This window comes from Colletotrichum fioriniae, assembly GCF_027942845.1.
Source record: "Colletotrichum fioriniae strain IMI 355084 chromosome Unknown scaffold_3, whole genome shotgun sequence".
NCBI classification, from domain to species: Eukaryota; Fungi; Ascomycota; class Sordariomycetes; order Glomerellales; family Glomerellaceae; genus Colletotrichum; species Colletotrichum fioriniae.
This window is the reverse complement of record NW_027076839.1, coordinates 1405791-1422549: the sequence shown is the minus strand read 5'-3', so window position 1 is coordinate 1422549 and position 16759 is coordinate 1405791. Positions and strand designations below refer to the sequence as shown.

Below are 16759 nucleotides of genomic sequence, written 5' to 3'. Positions count from 1 at the left end.
CTCAGGTGATGAGAGAAGCTGTAGGTAAGAGAGTAAGTAAGTACGGTTGGTGGGTGTGCACAGTAAAGACTGGATGAGCGGACAATGATCCGATGAAAGAGGGGGAGGTTGGTCGGTCCAATCCCATTTCGTCGCTGCCCTAAGGGAAGCTCCGGTCTCGACTTTCCGTTGACGGCGGGACGGAAGCTCCCACCTCAGAGTTCAGGGGAGCAGCGGCGGCAGCAGGGCAGGAAGGGGCCGAAACGAGGGGACGAACCTCGGTCGGATGGCATCTTTTTCTGGGGAAGGCGGGGGAGCTCAGTCACTGTGTGCCGCACTGTAAATTCCCTGAGGGGCACCTTCTTCACATGCATTTTACACTACGCATTCTGCAAATGGAAGCTTCCACCAGTCTTCCATCTTATCTAATCTTTTCCATCTCAACTTTCAGCCTTCCATTGTGAATGTGTCATTGCTGCAATCTAGGCCATATTCATTCGAAGCCTTGATGCCCATGCTCTAAATGGGCAGTATAATTTTCCAGCCTTTACCATGCTCTCATCATCACACTTTCTAGCGAACCCGAGCTCAAGGACAATTGAATCCTCTGTGCCACATACCTTTACCCAAGCCTTGACATGTCCAGAGATTGCCCGACATCACATGCTGTGCATGATTTACTAGCCAACGCGAAAACACCCCTCGTGACCGTAACCTGCGCCGGCACCATTTTAGGATCTCGAGCGGCGTGTGGCCCCTACACATGAGTCTTCATATGCAAACATTGTGGCTTTAGGCTAATTGTATCACAATCTCATCATCCTTCGTCGTGCATCGGACCATCTGAAGAGCAACTCTGTGGGAAAGTCACAGGCTCGTGACGACATGAGTAGCGGGGATGGAAACAAGTTATTGAAAGTTTCTCTTGGCATTGCTAACGATGCTGCGCCGATTTAATACAGGCCAGTTGTTGGCTATTCGACAAGGCTGGTCCCAATTTCCACACGTGTGTTGTTGATATCCTATAGTCCTTCCCGAGGCAGTCACTATTTGAGAAAGGAAAAGAAAGGACAAAATCGCAAATGAGCCGGCGGGATTGAATGGGGAACCAGAGCTCAAGGCTGATGAATATTTCCCGACTAAACTTGCGAAGTGAAAATTGACCGTGTTGACCCTTTTCTGGTTTTTCGGGATAGGCTTCGTCACTAATCATAATTATCTTCGTAAGACGATGCTATTTCGTAAGCTTTTTGCAGTCGTCCAAATTTTCAGTAGAAAGGTTTCGCTTCCTTCTGCTCACACTTAGTACAAGATCACATCAGGGTGCTCGCTTTGACTTAAGGCCTATCACATTCAATCCCTGCACTGGATCCATAGGACTAACCTTATAAACTCGAAAAACATGACGAGCAAAAGTGAGGACTCGCAGACACCGATCAAAGTTTACGCAACGTTCTGCCCAAATGTAAGTTCATAATCTTACAATTTTGGCAAAGTTTACACCACAGCAGGCATTGGCAACAAGGCAAGATTATGGACCAATTTGAGTAGAAATATTATCAACATCCAGCTGAATACGAAGAATTACGAAAGGACAGGCTTTTGCCAAAGAACCCTCTTAAACAGTGGAGCTGTTAATTGCCTTCCAAATCTCATCGCTCAACGTCTTGTTGGGCGTAAACCACTGCTCGAGCCCCTTGTTCTTTTGCAGCACCAGGTCCGCCACCAACCTGCCGAATACGACGCTGCCCTCGGCGTTGAGGTGCGTGTTGTCGCTCTCGACGAGGTTGTACGAGTGGGCCTTTGTCTCGCCAATCGCCTGGACGTACTTGCGGCTGTTGAGGTTGAGGTCAATGTACGTCGTCTTGGTCTCCGTCGCCGCGGCGATGGTGCGCTCGCGCTCGTTGGAGAGGTTGTTGGTCACGACGCCCGCCGAGTTGAAGCTGCGGCGCGTGAGGGGGGTGACGAGGATGGGGGTGGCGCCGAGGGCCTTGATCTCCTTGGCGAGGTTGCCGAGGTTTGTCTGGTACTGGTCGAGGGAGATGTTCTTTTCGGGCTTTTGGTCGTTGTGGCCGAACTATTTGACAGTGTTAGTAGGTCCCAGGGGTGGATGATGTTGAGGATGAGAGGGTATGTAAGACTCACCTGAATCGTCACGTAGACATCAAAGTTGGCCGTGTTGGACTTGACTGCGTCCTTGACGGTGGCCCAGTGTCCCTGGCTGACATAGTCGACCGTAGTACGTCCGTTGCGGCCGTAGTTTGTGCCGAACGCAGGCTTCTTCAGGAAGCTGAGGAAACCGTTGCCCCAACCGCCACCACCGGTGGACTGCACCGCGGTAGTCGAGTCACCGGCGAGGAAGAAGGCGGGAGGCTTCGCGGCTCTCTTGTCCGCTGACGGGGCAGCCGAGGCGAAGGCCGGGAGGAAGGCCGCGGCGGAGAAGAGGGCTTGAGGCTTCATCGTGGAGTCTTCTGTGGTAGTCGTCTGGTTCGACTCTTCTTCAAGAGGTGCTGCTAGTTGCTGGGTTCTGCGTGGTAATGACTGTGAAGCTGAAGACGAAGCTGAAGAAGCAGAGGCAATAGCAAAACCAGAGGCGGAAGCACCTCGTCGCACCGGACACCCATCCTCTTCATATACGAGAACCATCTCGGGCCCCCCTTTACCCTTTACGAGCTTACCGACAGCTTCAATTACCACCTAAACCTTGCCACGCTTGCCTCGCCGTCCCCGGTCGAATGCTGGTGCAGCCAAGGAGAAGCTCTCGAATCCTTGATGCAACCCAAGCCGACAGCCGCACCTCCCAGGGCCAGGAACCCAGCTTCTTCCTCCCTTCGTTTGACACGACGAACCCGAACGTCCAAAGCCCTGCAGGGAAAATTAGATCGAGCAACAAAAGCTTAGGGTATTACACCGTGGAATCCGGCGAAAGGCAAAAGAAACAACCTGTACCTACTTTACTCCACACCCCTGGCAGGTCTAGGATGATGCTGGGATACTTGGCTGTCCCCCACTCACGATGGTGTAGTGGCCGTAGCTTGGGAATTTTCTTCCGTCAATGGGATGAAGACAAAGTTTAGTAGATTACCCCTCTTGCCTCTCCCCCGGCCCCCGACTCCCCAAAAAGCTTAGCCACGTTCGGAACTGGTGGAGGAATGCAACGATTCTCCGAGACAAATTAGCTCTTTGAGCAGACTAAAGCTCCCATGCCTTCTAGCTTTCCCGTCGTGCCATATTTCTTCCCCTTGTGCTAGGGTTGGGATTGGCAGTAAATTGAATTGAGCAGAGATGCTACTCACGTCATCTGCTGCAGGTATAGACACCACACCTCCATTTTTCGTCGCGGGCATTAGCCTCAGCTACCCTCCTGCACGTCGGGCGAGCGGACGGCATCTAGCCCAGTTAGATCTCTAGAAGGATTCAGATAGATCGCGGGGTTATCGGGGCGAGGTCGGGGAAAACACCACCATTCCCAATCCATAGGCGCGGTGTGGGGTTGGCTCGGTCCCTGGAATAAGATTGACCGTCGCAGTTCGTCCGAATAGGACACGAGGGCCCGAGTCTTGGCCGGTTAGTGCCATGGTGCAAAGCTTGAGTGGTCATGGTGTGGTGTCAAGTTGTGGAGGGGGCTCCGTGATGAAGGGGGAGGAAGAAATTGGCTTGGGTATGCTTGGTAAAGTCTTGGACAGACCGAGAACAGACGTTGACTCCGGCCGGGGAGCGGCGAAAGCACCCCGTTCAAACCGCGGGAGGCCGAAGACGTGACTCGTGGGGAAAGGGAGAAGACTGTCAACGCCAGGTAAATCTGCACGCCTGTGACCCGAGACGATTGTGAATTGACAGGATAGATTGCCTCATCATCATCTTACATTCATGGTGGGGTATTCTACTGTAGCAAGAAAGGCAATGGCATGCTGTCGCCGAATATGCCGTAGTCCGAGTCTTCCGTTTAATTCATACAATGTGTTCAATGCTCAAGCAACCATAGACACCCCCCAATACTCGTATACACACCATGGATCTCCATGCATGGTCAGCACCGCAAACCCATACCCCGAGACCCGGCTTGTATCTTTCACCGCCAAGCTTTTTCATGCGCTTTTCCAACGCCCGCCCGGATCGTGAATATGAAATGCGGGAAATCATCTGTTGCGGTTGCTTGACCACCTCTTAACCATAACTTCGCGAATCTTGTACAACTTAAAGACCTCGGCCGGTCCCTTCTTCATCGCCTCTTCTAATTGGGGAGGCGGTGGAATGTCGACGTAGACCAATACCAAGCTCTTCTGGACGTGGGAGAGGACACGGACGATCCCGTGAAGCCAGTGCCAGGTCTTACGCGGGATCTTGCGGTCACTGTCCTTCCACCACTGGTGGGAATAGGATGGCAGGAGGATGGCGCCGAATTCGGCGTGATCAAAAACTGGTCCTTTGGCGTACAGCATCCAGTCGACGCCAAACTTGATCCCTGCTCTGGGAACCCAGCCCAAGGACCGGAAGTGATGATACACGGCGTAATTCACCAAGAACCCATCGTCCGGCTGGAGCTCTTCGGTAGGGCGACGGGGAAAGTAAGAGTATTGTCTGAAAAGGTCGAACAGCTCGGGAGTAGGGATCGGAGTCTTGGTAGCAGGGTCAAGAACTCGAAGAGCGCCCATGCCGAAAACCAGGAAGAATGCTTCCTCGGATGTGAGCTGAAGATGTTCCTTGTTCACGACCTCGACTGGCTCCGCAAGGATTTCGGACAGCTTCTCGAGCTTCTTAACATCCTCAAGTTTAGTCGCCTCTTCCGTATCTGTCTCCAAGACGCTAGGGCCCAATGGCGTGCCATTGACAGGCGGTGTCGCTTTTCCATTGTTTCCGTTGAAGAGAGCGAGGCTAGGGCTAGGCGGATCGGACAGCTGATATGTGGCCGACTCGACCTTGGGCGAGAAACGAACGCTCTTGCGGCGTTTGGCCGATTTTGGTGTTGATGGGATCTCGATAGAGCTAACAGCGGATTTTGCCACCCCGTTCAACCCGTTTTGGTGAATCATCTTGTCATTAGTATTCGTTATCAAATCGTTGATCAGGTGACCGTTCAATCCCACATCTTCGTGGATTATCGAGAGCTTGGGTGTTTCGGAGGGGATAATGTCGGCAACGGGGCTGTCGTTAACATTCGGTACCGTGGCGTGTTCGCCATTTATCGTTCCATTGGTAACAAGCTCGGCGTTGGGAAGAGAAAGAAGCTCCAGGGGCCCAACCGGCGACGCAATCTGGAATATGGCTGAGATGCCGTTGACAAGTGGTTCCTCGGCTTGGAGCTCGAAGGAATCGAGGCCAACTCCCCTGAGCACCCTAGGCTCGTGGAGGCCATTGACTTGCCGAGCACCGCCATTCAACTTCTCAAGCTCAGTTGAGTCTGCTGTCGCAGACAGAATATGCGAGTTGGGAAGGCACAGCAGTTCTAATGGGCCAACTGGAGCACTCCATGCGACAGGAAGAGGTGCCAAAGGCATTTGATCCACCGTCAGGGCCTTTTCGGATTCGACGACAGCCTCAAGACCCTGGACCGAATGAAGGAAATCACTGGGCTTGACAATCTTAGCCGGCTCGATAGTTGTAGATGTCTCTTGGAAGGTCGAGGTTTCGGTAGAAATTTGGCTGACAGATTTAGGCTCGGCGACGGGCGCCACTGTTATCGTATCGACACCGTTTGCTTGGAGGTGTTTGGATGTGGCGGCAAGCGCTGATTTAAGGGAAACAAGTGGCTCAGGCAGGTTATCCGCGTCTGTCGAGGCTTCTCGCTCAGGATCATCATTGTTCGCTGCATCAAGGATGGCGGCAGCCTCGGTAACCAAGGCAGCAGAGTTGACTACGTCATCTCCCGACACCTGAGTCGCCAACTGGGCTTCCTGGATTCGCAGTTGTCTGATAGCTTCTTGCTCTGTCTTGGCTCTCTCCCACTTCATCTGCCTCCGCTCTTCACGTCTGTTGGCCGTTACCAGCTCGCTGACCTGGCCCGGCACCAGTCCTCGCCTGACATGCTCGCGCTTCAACCAGTTGGGCTCACTTCGACTCAAGTTGCCCTTGCCGTAGAACCCTTGTTCCCACAGCGCGCGCATAGACTTTTCGTCGATAATGTTGACAGATTTGGATTCTGGAGACCAGATACCCTCGTGCACAATGGACGGTTCAGCAGGCGGTGGGAACAAGGCTTGTTTCGTCCATGCGAAAAGGACATGGAATAGAGAAATTGGATTATTCGGATAAAAGCTAGGAAGCGGAAATGTCCGTATGGGAGCAGGCAACTCGTAAATCTGGTGCAACGGGGGGCCTCGCGGCCGCGACGTTGTCGGAGACTTTGAAGAGCTCTGGGCAGGCATTATAGCCTGCGCCGACTGTGAAGCCGTATTTTTAGTTTGCGACATTGTGCTAGCAAATCATGTCTGTCTTTTGGGCACTGATTAGCTTCTTGTTCATGGCTTAGTGCTTGGAAAACAGAAAGAATTGTGTCCAATGTTTGCATCAGATACCGTTGTAGTCTATATTGTTTCGCGGCACAGAGGTTCAATGAAGACGCACTCTTCGCACAATGGGTAATAGGTGTCATCATAGCAAACGTCGAGGTGGAAGAGCAGCGAAGTCACCCATTTTCAATCGCGCGATAGAGTCATCGCAACGACTGAACAGGGCTTGGCCAACCGCGGTAACCACCTCATGGACCAAGGGAAGAGATTGAGAGAGCGCAGCAAAGACTTACTTGATTGAGGAATTTTCCACCCGTCCAGCCGACAGATCACCCGTCAATTGGGCCATGCAAGCCGAAAATCACCTCACTTTTTCGAGGCAGCTCGATCCTGTTCGGCAGACGTGTGTGGATGGTGAAGGAAGAAAACGTCGTTGCTCGCAGAAAATTTCAGCGTAGAAAAAGGTCTCCGCCGTCTCCATCGCTCGCTTCCGTCAAAGTCCCCGCCGTCTGACTCTTTCAAGGTTTGCTTGCACCCACTGGTCCGTGCCCAGACCCGGCTGCTACCTCCGGCCGGAATAACTCGGGTGGGGACAGCCCACGGGTGCAGTACCTACGCAAGGCACTTTCTGTCTTACCTAATTCAAGCAGATTCAAGCAGACTCAAGCCTTAGGCTTCATTGAGAGCTCCCGCCACAGTAACCGCTCTCAAGTTACCACATGTGGCTGGTGTTCACAATTTCAAGCTTCGAGCTTGGTGGGGCGCGTCCAAATTCCCATGCCACGCGACTCCCAGTCTCCTGTCCTACCGACTTTTGTAAGGTTATCGGCCCCGTCTCCGCTGAGCTTACGACCAATTTCCAATCTCTTCGCTTCTGGGTAGGATTCGGGAGTCTGACATTTCCCATGCTGTCGGCGATTTCGTGACGAATTTTTCTTTCCTTCTTTTCGCGGCTCTCTCCTCTCATGGCATTTGGGCGCACCATCTGTTCCTAATCCTTGACCCCCCTTTTCCGCGCATCGCACAGCGCGAAACGGCCTCGATCCCATAATGGCAGATTGGTCGTCCGCGACGCAAGCTATTGCGATCGTTTGCGCTGGATGGAGCACATTTGTCTATGTCGTGCAATCCATTGGTATCGTCAGAATGTGAGTGTAGTCCAAAGTGATGCAAGCCTCCGACTAACCTTCTTCAGCTTCCTCTCGTACTCGTCTCGTCTGCGACCCGCCGTCTCCCCCTCTCTTAGTAAAGAAGATGTACCGCACATCACCATCATCCGCCCTGTCAAGGGTCTTGAGCATGGCCTCTACGAATGCATAGCGTCCTCGTTTAGACAAGACTACCCGCGCGACAAGCTGACGATCCACCTCTGCGTGGCCGAAAAGAGCGATCCGGCGTACCCTATATTAGTGAAGCTGATTCAGGATTTCCCTGGATTCGATGCTCGAGTCTTGGTCGAGGAGGAGGATCCGCTACTGCACGGCACCGATGGCCGCATCGACAACCTCGGGCCCAATCCAAAGATCAGAAACATCAGTCGCGCATATCGAGAAGCTAAAGGAGACATCATCTGGGTCATGGACTGTAACATCTGGGTTGCCAAGGGTGTCGCTGGCCGGATGGTTGACAAGCTGTTGGGATACGGCCCGGGTGGGAAACAAGTCAAGCCGTACAAGTTTGTGCACCTTTTGCCAATCGTTGTCGACACTGTGTCTCGAGGAGACATGTCAGCAGAGACGCAGACGCTCCTATCTGCGACCTCCGACGCTAGCTCCTCGCAACACATTACCGGCAAAGCCCAGAGTGTTTCATTTCTTGATTATGCGAAAAGCCAAGGCGGAGGCCGACTCGACGAGATGTTCATGGCTACAAGTCATGCCAAGTTTTACAGCGCGATCAACACTGTTGGTGTTGCCCCATGCGCCGTCGGCAAGAGCAACATGTTTCGCAAATCACATCTGGACATCGTAACGGACCCAGCCCAAAACCCGATATTACCAAACAAGAATCTACCCAAGGGCATCAACTACTTCTCCGAGTACATCTGCGAGGATCATCTGATTGGTGATCTATTGTGGAAGTCGAGTTTGCCGGGCATGAAGAACCACGGACTCGTCATGGGCGACCTTGCCGTTCAACCAATGTCCGGCATGTCTGTACACGCATACTTTGCGCGTCGCGCTCGATGGCTTCGTGCGCGAAAGTGGACTGTCCTTGCCGCCACCTTGGTCGAGCCTGGTGTCGAGAGTCTTCCTTGCTGCGGCTACTTTGCTTTCGCTGTTACCACCCTTCCCTGGTTCCACCGCACCTTTGGAACATCGCAGACTTGGGGCGCCTTTGGCCTCTACTGGACGGCTTTTACAGCTATCTGGATGGCGTGCGATTGGTTCACATACAACCGCCTCCATGCTGGGTACACTGTTGAGGTGGACGAGAACACGCCAAAGTTTGCAAGGGGCACTGCAACGCCTGGTGGAGCACCTCCGAGGTCCTTCATGGAATGGCTGCCCGCTTGGCTCGGAAGAGAGTTTTTGGCCCTTCCCATTTGGGTCTGGGCTGTTTTCTGCGGCTCTACGGTGAACTGGAGAGGTCGAACCTTCAACGTTCGGTCGGATATGAGCGTTGTCGAAGTCGGCTCCCCGTCTTCAGCCCCGTCTCAGGAGGCTAGCCAAAGGTCTAGAAGCAAGGACCGTTTGGATTAACGTCGGAAATGATTACACAAATAGTACTAATAATTATGAATATTCATGACTACAATTCTTCGACAGACCTTGCCGGATTTGAATTCATCTGAAAGAATTCGCATTTTATGGAAGTGTCATAGGGTATTACGGCGTCATTTGCTACTCGAAGTTATTGAGATCGCCTTCCACGATAGAAAGACTCTTAATAAGCAGGAAGAACATCATGTACGAAGGGGATATTCTTGATTGTCCGCACAAACAGACGGAACTGCCATCTGGCAAATACATATATCGACAAGCTGACTTGCTGGATCAGTTCCTGTCACCACGAGGACCTCTTGTCTAGATTGGTACACATTCCCAGTTGTTCTCATCCTTGTAGTTCCCAGTTCCCTTGAAGACATTACGCGTCGGCCAGCGGCAGTGGCGACGCTTGTAGTCAACGCCAGCGCTCACGGTGTTGTTCACGAAAGCGGTACCGGTAACAGTCTCAGGGGCAATACCCTCCTCGACCCAGCGAACCATAGCCATGAGGACGTTCTCCGCGGGGTCTAGGCTTGCCATGTTTCTGGCCTGGTTACCTATGAACGCAGCTCCGGTTCCGCCGCTGCAGTGCGCGAGGCCGGAAATGCGGAATAGGCGGTAAAATTCGTCCAGCTCAGCCGGGGCAAGACCCATCGTCGAAGACACATGCTCGTAGTATCGGGGGGAGTTGTCGCTGGAGATCGTGCCGTCGATGAGGCCGTGGTAGTGCAGGAGCTTTCCGCCGCGGCTCTGGAAGGGGGACAGGTCACCGTCCCAGGTCTCGACATTGAAGAGGTTCAGGTTCGATGAGCGCACGTAGTCCTCGGGGGTGATCGTGGCCGGGTCCCAGGTCGAATTGTTCAGGATCGCGTACTTGAACCAGTCAGAGGCGCCAAAGGGCTGCCCGTTGAAGTAAGTCTGCGGTGCGCCGCTGAGCTCGGCGCCGGGCTGCATACGCGGGTACACGAGGTCGCCAGAGGCGTCTATGAGGGGCGCGTAGATGCCGCGGAGGGTTTCAACCTGCTTCTGGGTGAGACACGCGTCTGTCTGATTGCTGTTGATACCGCAGAGGAGGCTTTCGGGCTTGTAGTCGCACAGATCGGGGGATTCGAGGAAGCCGTCCTTGACACCATCCAGCTCGTCGCACTGAGCCAGGATATCGTCGTGGATGGTCGGCCACATGGTCATGGGGATGAAGGTGTCGGCGCCCTCCTGTCCGGTGAGGGGGAGGAAGTGGCAACTCCAGGAGGTGAGATTGTTGAAGGCGAAGGCCGGAGCTCCGGCGACGATGCCGTCAAAGTTCTCGGGGAACGCCTGAGCCTGCTTAAAGCCCTGACGACCTCCGGTAGAACAACCGAGATAGTAGCTCTTGGTATGGGGCTTGTTGTAGAACGACTTGGTAACGTCCTTGCCAACAACGACACCAGTCGTCAGAGCGCGGTACACGAAGTCCTCAATCACATCCTCGTTGTTCAGGAACGGGAGTCCGGTCTGGCCTTCGTGACCGTTATTGGTGGCCACAGAAGCGAACCCAAGGGAAGAGGCATAATCAAGATCCTCGTACTGGACGCAGCCACCAAGGCCACCGTTGCCGGTGCTCAAGAAGCGGCCGGTCCAGTTCTCGGGCAGCCAAGCTTCGAACTGGAGACCGGAGCGAGGCGAGGTCGCGATGCGCGCGGTGACACGGCAGATGTTGGCCGTGACATTCTGAGAGGGACGGCTGCAGGTGGGGTCCGCGTTGGGGAACTGCAGGGTGGTTCCTGCTGGGACGTATTCGGAAGCGGTCGAGTTGGCTCCGTTGATACGCAGAGAAGTTGCAAAAGAGGCACACTGTTGCTCAAAGGTCGTGTTGCCCTTGGCGAGGGCAACGGCTTGGACGCTTGGCGCCAGGGCGCTAAGGAGAATCAGTGGTAACATAACGAGAGACAAGCTTTTTTGAATGAAAGACTGAGTGGGTGCAAAAGATGTTGAGTGACCCCGAAAACAAGATCATGTGCAGCCTGCGAGGCGGCATTCCTTTTGTACGCTTCAAGAAATTCTACTTGTCTGTAAGTTGAGTAAGGACGCGTAAGTCGGACTTGAACGATTCATGCCTTCTCCAGAATATTTCCTAAATCTGGGTCATAGCTAGGGCAGCGGGAATACCGACATGTGGACGACTGTACAGTCTTTTGATATCGATGCTATTCAAGGATCCTACAATTTAGGTTAAAAAGCCGAGTCAAGTACTCTACCTCATGCAGTCCCGTTCTGCACCCCGCTTAAAACAGTCTAATTACTGGCACCCGGCGCATCTGGGTGGTGGATAGAAACGCGCTTGAGTGCAACAGCCGGACCTAAAATCGGCCCCAAAGGGCCTAGACCTTGTCTGTATCTACCTAGGTATTTCATAAAGTCGCATGTTCCTGCCCCTTTAACAAGCTATTGGTAGACTGAAGTTCAGGCTTGTGGATTATGACCGTGGAGACTGAGCAGTACTATCATCTGATCTTCGTTCGGTAGCGTCCACCTGCCTTTCGCGGACGAGGGAGGTGGTATTTTCAACGAAACACACAGCCTTTACCTCTTCTCTGTGGCATGGGGAAGGTCCCCCCTTGACTACGCTCTACCATCATCATTGCCCCTGAAGTGGCGCCAACTTCTCGGTCAAACAGCCCTGGCAATTTCCTGGACAGCCCACTTCTTGTTGTAAAGTATCCATCACATCATTGCGTGACTACGACGGCACCGTAGTCGTTCACGTAAGCATACCGGGGAGGATGTTTTCTGCTATAGGGCTACCGGGATAGGCAGTCAGATCTTCAGAGATCTTCAGTACCCCGGGGTCAATATGCTTCCGTCTCGGGACGCGGCACAGCGGACTCGAGTACCGCCTCCTTGCACGTACGGCAGTGGAGTAGACGGTGGACCAGGTCGACCTAGTATGCAAATCTTGCGACTTAGATAGACTGAGCGTTATTTTGCTGTAAGACAGTTTCCTAAGGACCAATACAACGGGTAATTGACTAAGTTGTGGCCTTGGGAACTTCAACCCCAAGGTATGAATCGTCCAGATGAGAAAAAGACGGCATTTACTTAAGCTTAAGCCCTTTTACATAATGACATATGACCTGTCACAATGTCTCACCTACCTGAAGAGGGCTGTCACGTAGACCGGGCGGATTAGTTAACTCTCCGAAAGTCCTTGAGGGAATGGCGAGATTACAGAGGAGAGATTACGTCGTCTCTCGAAGATCGCAAAAGAGTAAAGCCGGAGTTTACCAGCAGAGTGGAGATAGATGCAGATGGCTGACACCTTAAACGAACCCTAGCCAGATGCTAAACTGTAAATAGGTGTGTACCCACCCCCGCGATGGCATGCTTAACCTTGACAGACAAGGACCTCGTCGGAGCTCTTCCGCGTACAGTTGTAAGGGGCGGGCAAATCTTTACCCACATACACTCTGGCCAGTCGGCACATACCGCCATGTATTCGCTGTCAGTTCTCATACCTAGAGCAATGGGGTTCTCGGCTTGGGTCCCCTTTCTAGGACCTTAAACTGATGGCGCACAATCCAACATGCCCTGCCATAAGGTGAGTAAGTACCATCCCAATCTAAGCTAAGCCCAGAACTCGCGCTCCAAATTTTGCATTGTTCTCTTCCATGTTTACCTTGTACGCCATTCAACGACCAATTCTTGTACATCGTCTCCATCGTCTGATGGCCATTGCGCAATGTATCAAATATATCGATGGGCTGATATCCATGCCCAAGATGTTGCACTGCCTCAAGAAACTTTCAGAGACAAGACCACGCTTAGAATCACCGCCGGTGGCCAAGGGAGTTGTGCCTACAGTATTCTTTGCAATAGGTGCTAGTCTGATGGACAGGCCATATCGGATATCTCCGTGAGAGGAGAATTCCTGTCACATGATTGCGTTGTATTGGCCATGTAACCTCACAGGCTTCGATGTCATCATATAAACGGGAAGCAGCTTTGCGCAGGAATACAGAAGCACCATCTCTTGACTCACTGAGATATGCTAGTCAAAGCATGGTTCTGCCAATAGCGAGCCTGAAGCTCGGAGACTCTATAAGTCCATGTCCGCAAAGGGTCTGATGTGGGCTGGCAAGCCTGACATGTGTCATGCCCCGGAGACACGACGCTTTTCGGGCTGATCGACACGGATCCAACTTTCCAATTCAGATTCTGCCAATCCTTGGCAGGGGAGACCATCGGTCCTTTTCCGCGCGGCTGTGTGCGAAAGGTCGGCCGATCCTCTGCTGCTCTGCAAGACTGTGTTCTGGCCATTTCCTGGGTGATACGATCGAAGACCTTACGGTCTTACTGAATCTGATGGGGAAGTCAGGCCCGGCTGCTATTACTTCTGCAGATTGGACTTAAATGTCAATGTGTTGGTCTCGTGGGCCGACATTCTTGCATAGAGAGTTCGGACGTTTGTCGCAAGTATCCACGTGAGTTTACAAAAATATTCCAAACCGTCTGTTGACGTGCCTACGGGTCCAGGGTCAAATGGTACTTAAACTAGGTCTTCTCCAAGACAACCATTCATCAAATAACTGGTAGATTCGAAGCTGTTCGTTCGTTCGCTCAATGTGCACATAACCAAATCAATACGAATCATATCCTCCGGGGGAATACGAGTCCTGGTTAGTCTGATCTATACATTCACCTCAATTTGCGTGGCCTAGATAGATTATTCCTGAGTTGAGATACAGCAGGTTAGTTTCGCCTCCATAGCGTATCTTCTCTTTCTTGTGCGCCACTCCCAACTCGCTGATTCAACTCCCCTCTGGCTTTCAGGAACTGATAATAAAAGTCCCGGTACGCAGACTTGATGGAGACTTGGGAGCTCTACCCACACTTGCAAACTAGATCTTACGAAAGTGTAGGGTATTCCCTCACTACACTTCGGACCAGATTTTATGATAAATGCTTTGGGGAAAAAGAAAATTCAGGCTTTGCGTCATCATGTTACACATCCAATGCTGCAGGCCCTAACGGACTATCAGTAAAGCTGGTAAAGCAACCAACATGCACCATGACGACCCTGGCTCACGGCACGATCTGGCTAGAAATAATCTCACAGTCTCGCAAGGAAAGTGAAAGTCCAAATGTTACATTCTACTGTCATCGAGTTAAGGTTTCCTCTTTCCGCTCTAGTTCAGACAGTGCTCTTCCCAAAATCGACTGCTCCTTGCAGCTGGCACCTAGATCATGCTAGAAACACGCTGTTTGCTAGGCCTTGCCCGGTTTGCAGTGTGCACAAGGAGCAAGCCAAGAGCTGCACGTATCCACCGAATGTCTCGCATCGCCAGTCACCGGCGTCCGCGGAACTTCCCCTCTTCTACGCGGGTAGCTCTCCCACCCTCAGGAGGCACACGTACTACGAAATGACCCCGTGCCGCCAATATATACGTGCGATTCATATCAATACCTCCAATAACCCGAAACGTACAAGTCTTTCCCCTCAATTTCCCGCCTCCCAGTCAGATTGATGGCGCCATCACCACAGCCGCGCCCCTCCACTGGTGCGTCAGAGAGCACCGACGACAATAGCACCAGCAGCGTCAGCGCCAGGCGATCCTGCTGGGAATGTCAGCGCCGACGCTTGGTCTGCGACTCGAACCGTCCCGTCTGCTCCAGGTGTAAACTCAATGGCATAGTGTGTCCCGGGTACGAGAACGTAAAGCCATTAACCTGGGTGGCCCCTAATCAGGTCACGACGCGGACGAGGAGGGGCGGACGAAAACCGAAAAGTGACAAAATCGACATCGCCAAGAAAGATTTGAAAGGTAGCGCCAAAAAAAGGGCGGTTCCGAAGACTCCAGAAGAGGAAGGTCGTAGGGTACAGCTCATCCATGTATTTCCCGGACAAGAGCTCCGGACGGAAACATGCGACATTGCTGAGGCCTCAGTTTATTGTTAGTCAGACTCCAAGACCGTGTTAGAGAACCGTGCTATCCCGATGGATCTACCCAACTATGCCGAAAGATTTGGACTGACGAACTCCTCGGTACCCATAGGGAACGAACAGGTTTACCCGTACTTCTACGAGAACCAGCTCACTAAGAGCCCGTGGGTGGTTCCAATATCACATATCCACGCGATGAAACCATACAGACGACATGGCCTGGTCACTATGGCAATCGAGCACCGGATGTCACGCCTATCGCCGGCAAGAAATGACGCTTATGCAGTTGAGGTCAGAGCTAGGGCCTACCAGCATCGTCTCACAGCAATCCAGGTCTTAAACAGGGAGATCGAGAACGAGAGTACGCGGTGCTCCGATGCAACTCTAGCTGGCGTGATCGTCTTCCTCTTTGGTGATGTAAGGGAGCAAAATGCTGTCACACCGATGATCAACTTGACACTGATGGCATGTAGCTTATGGGGAGTGCAACAGAGCCTAATTGGCGTGTTCACCTCAGTGGGTTTGCTGCTTTGATTGCAATGCGTGGTGGTTGGGATGCGTTCTGCCAAAAGTCGCCGCATCTCAAGTCTCTAGTGTTGTTCTGTAAAGTGTGAGTGCCTCGTGTGCAATATCTCTCTGAGGCCACAGAGTTTCAAAGAGGTCCTGCTATCACTTTACTTCGGCGTGGTAATCACGGCATACGTCACTTCCTACTAACTACAGACCTTCACCTAGCATCGAAAATCTCGCCAATACAACCAGCCCCGCCTACGATCAAGTGTCGCCAGTCGCGAACTATAAGATAAGGAATATAGTGAGGGACGTATTCTCGATTGGATATTATCCCCAACTGCCATGTCCAGTCGACTTATTCATCGACATCATTCAAATTAACCGCCTTCGCTACCAAGCATCGTGTAGTCAACCTGGAGGACCTCTCACCTCGATCAGGATTGAAGCAGAGCGTCTTCTAGATAAGATCCTAGACTATCCACCTGAAATATGGTCTAGTAGCGCGGAACCTTTAGCAGATGGGCATCTCTTAATGGCCAAGACATATCGGTCTGCCGTGGTACTGTTTGGTGTTTCTTCTTTACAGAGCGTGAAGGCCATTCCTCTCTCGAAGGACTGGATGACCGTCAAGGATACCCATCGTGACAGGCTGTTCTCTTTTCTCACGGCATCGCTTGCCTCGCCAGCGTTGAAGATCTGCACCACATGGCCAATTATTGTAGCCGGATACGAAGCGAAGAGTGGAAACCCGTCCATGCGGAGCTTCGTTCTGGGGCGTATGGAGGAAGACAGTCGGCGGATGGGGATCTATCTTCCAGTCGCAGCGAAAGAGGTCCTAGAGAGATTTTATGCCTCTGCTGGAAACACCTGGGACGACTGTTTCAATAGTCCACATGCGTTGTTCACGTAGAATGAAGACGATTGTTTGACCGAGCAAAGATGCAGGGAAACATGAGTCCTTGACAATTGAAAGAATGAAGTGATGGTCCTGGGCTGGTATGCCTAGAGGTGATAATGCGGTTAAAGAGGAGCGTGGCCTCACCGGAATCGCGATCGACTCAGCCTTTCTCGGCACCCCGGAAGCAGTGTAAACTCTATTCTAGCTTAGGTAGTCGTTGGGAAGTTGGGAACATCGTATCTTAAAGTAAGATCAGATATTTAGTGGCTCTTTAGTACCCGGGGGAGCCGCATCA

General features: G+C 52.4%; 4 protein-coding genes across 4 annotated transcripts; 1 reads left to right on the top strand and 3 right to left on the bottom strand.

The window, feature by feature from the left end:
- Positions 1-1597: 1597 nt before the first annotated feature.
- On the bottom strand, positions 1598-2439 carry SEN2_2 (tRNA splicing endonuclease subunit sen2; the record flags this gene model as incomplete). The annotated part of the gene is made up of 2 exons (XM_053191053.1): positions 1598-2056; positions 2125-2439. 2 exons carry the CDS (start codon positions 2437-2439, stop codon positions 1598-1600), a joined length of 774 nt encoding a protein of 257 aa, XP_053051478.1.
- Positions 2440-4118: 1679 nt separating this feature from the next.
- On the bottom strand, positions 4119-6389 carry SEN2_1 (tRNA splicing endonuclease subunit sen2; the record flags this gene model as incomplete). The annotated part of the gene is made up of 1 exon (XM_053191052.2): positions 4119-6389. The coding sequence occupies one exon, from the start codon at positions 6387-6389 to the stop codon at positions 4119-4121; it is 2271 nt and encodes a 756-aa protein (XP_053051477.2).
- A 1089-nt stretch (positions 6390-7478) lies between these two features.
- On the top strand, positions 7479-9130 carry HSX11 (Ceramide glucosyltransferase; the record flags this gene model as incomplete). Its single annotated transcript, XM_053191051.1, has 2 exons — positions 7479-7576; positions 7624-9130. The coding sequence occupies 2 exons, from the start codon at positions 7479-7481 to the stop codon at positions 9128-9130; spliced, it is 1605 nt and encodes a 534-aa protein (XP_053051476.1).
- Positions 9131-9454: 324 nt separating this feature from the next.
- Positions 9455-11053, bottom strand: N0V96_003272 (uncharacterized protein; the record flags this gene model as incomplete). The annotated part of the gene is made up of 1 exon (XM_053191050.1): positions 9455-11053. One exon carries the CDS (start codon positions 11051-11053, stop codon positions 9455-9457), a length of 1599 nt encoding a protein of 532 aa, XP_053051475.1.
- Positions 11054-16759: the final 5706 nt, after the last annotated feature.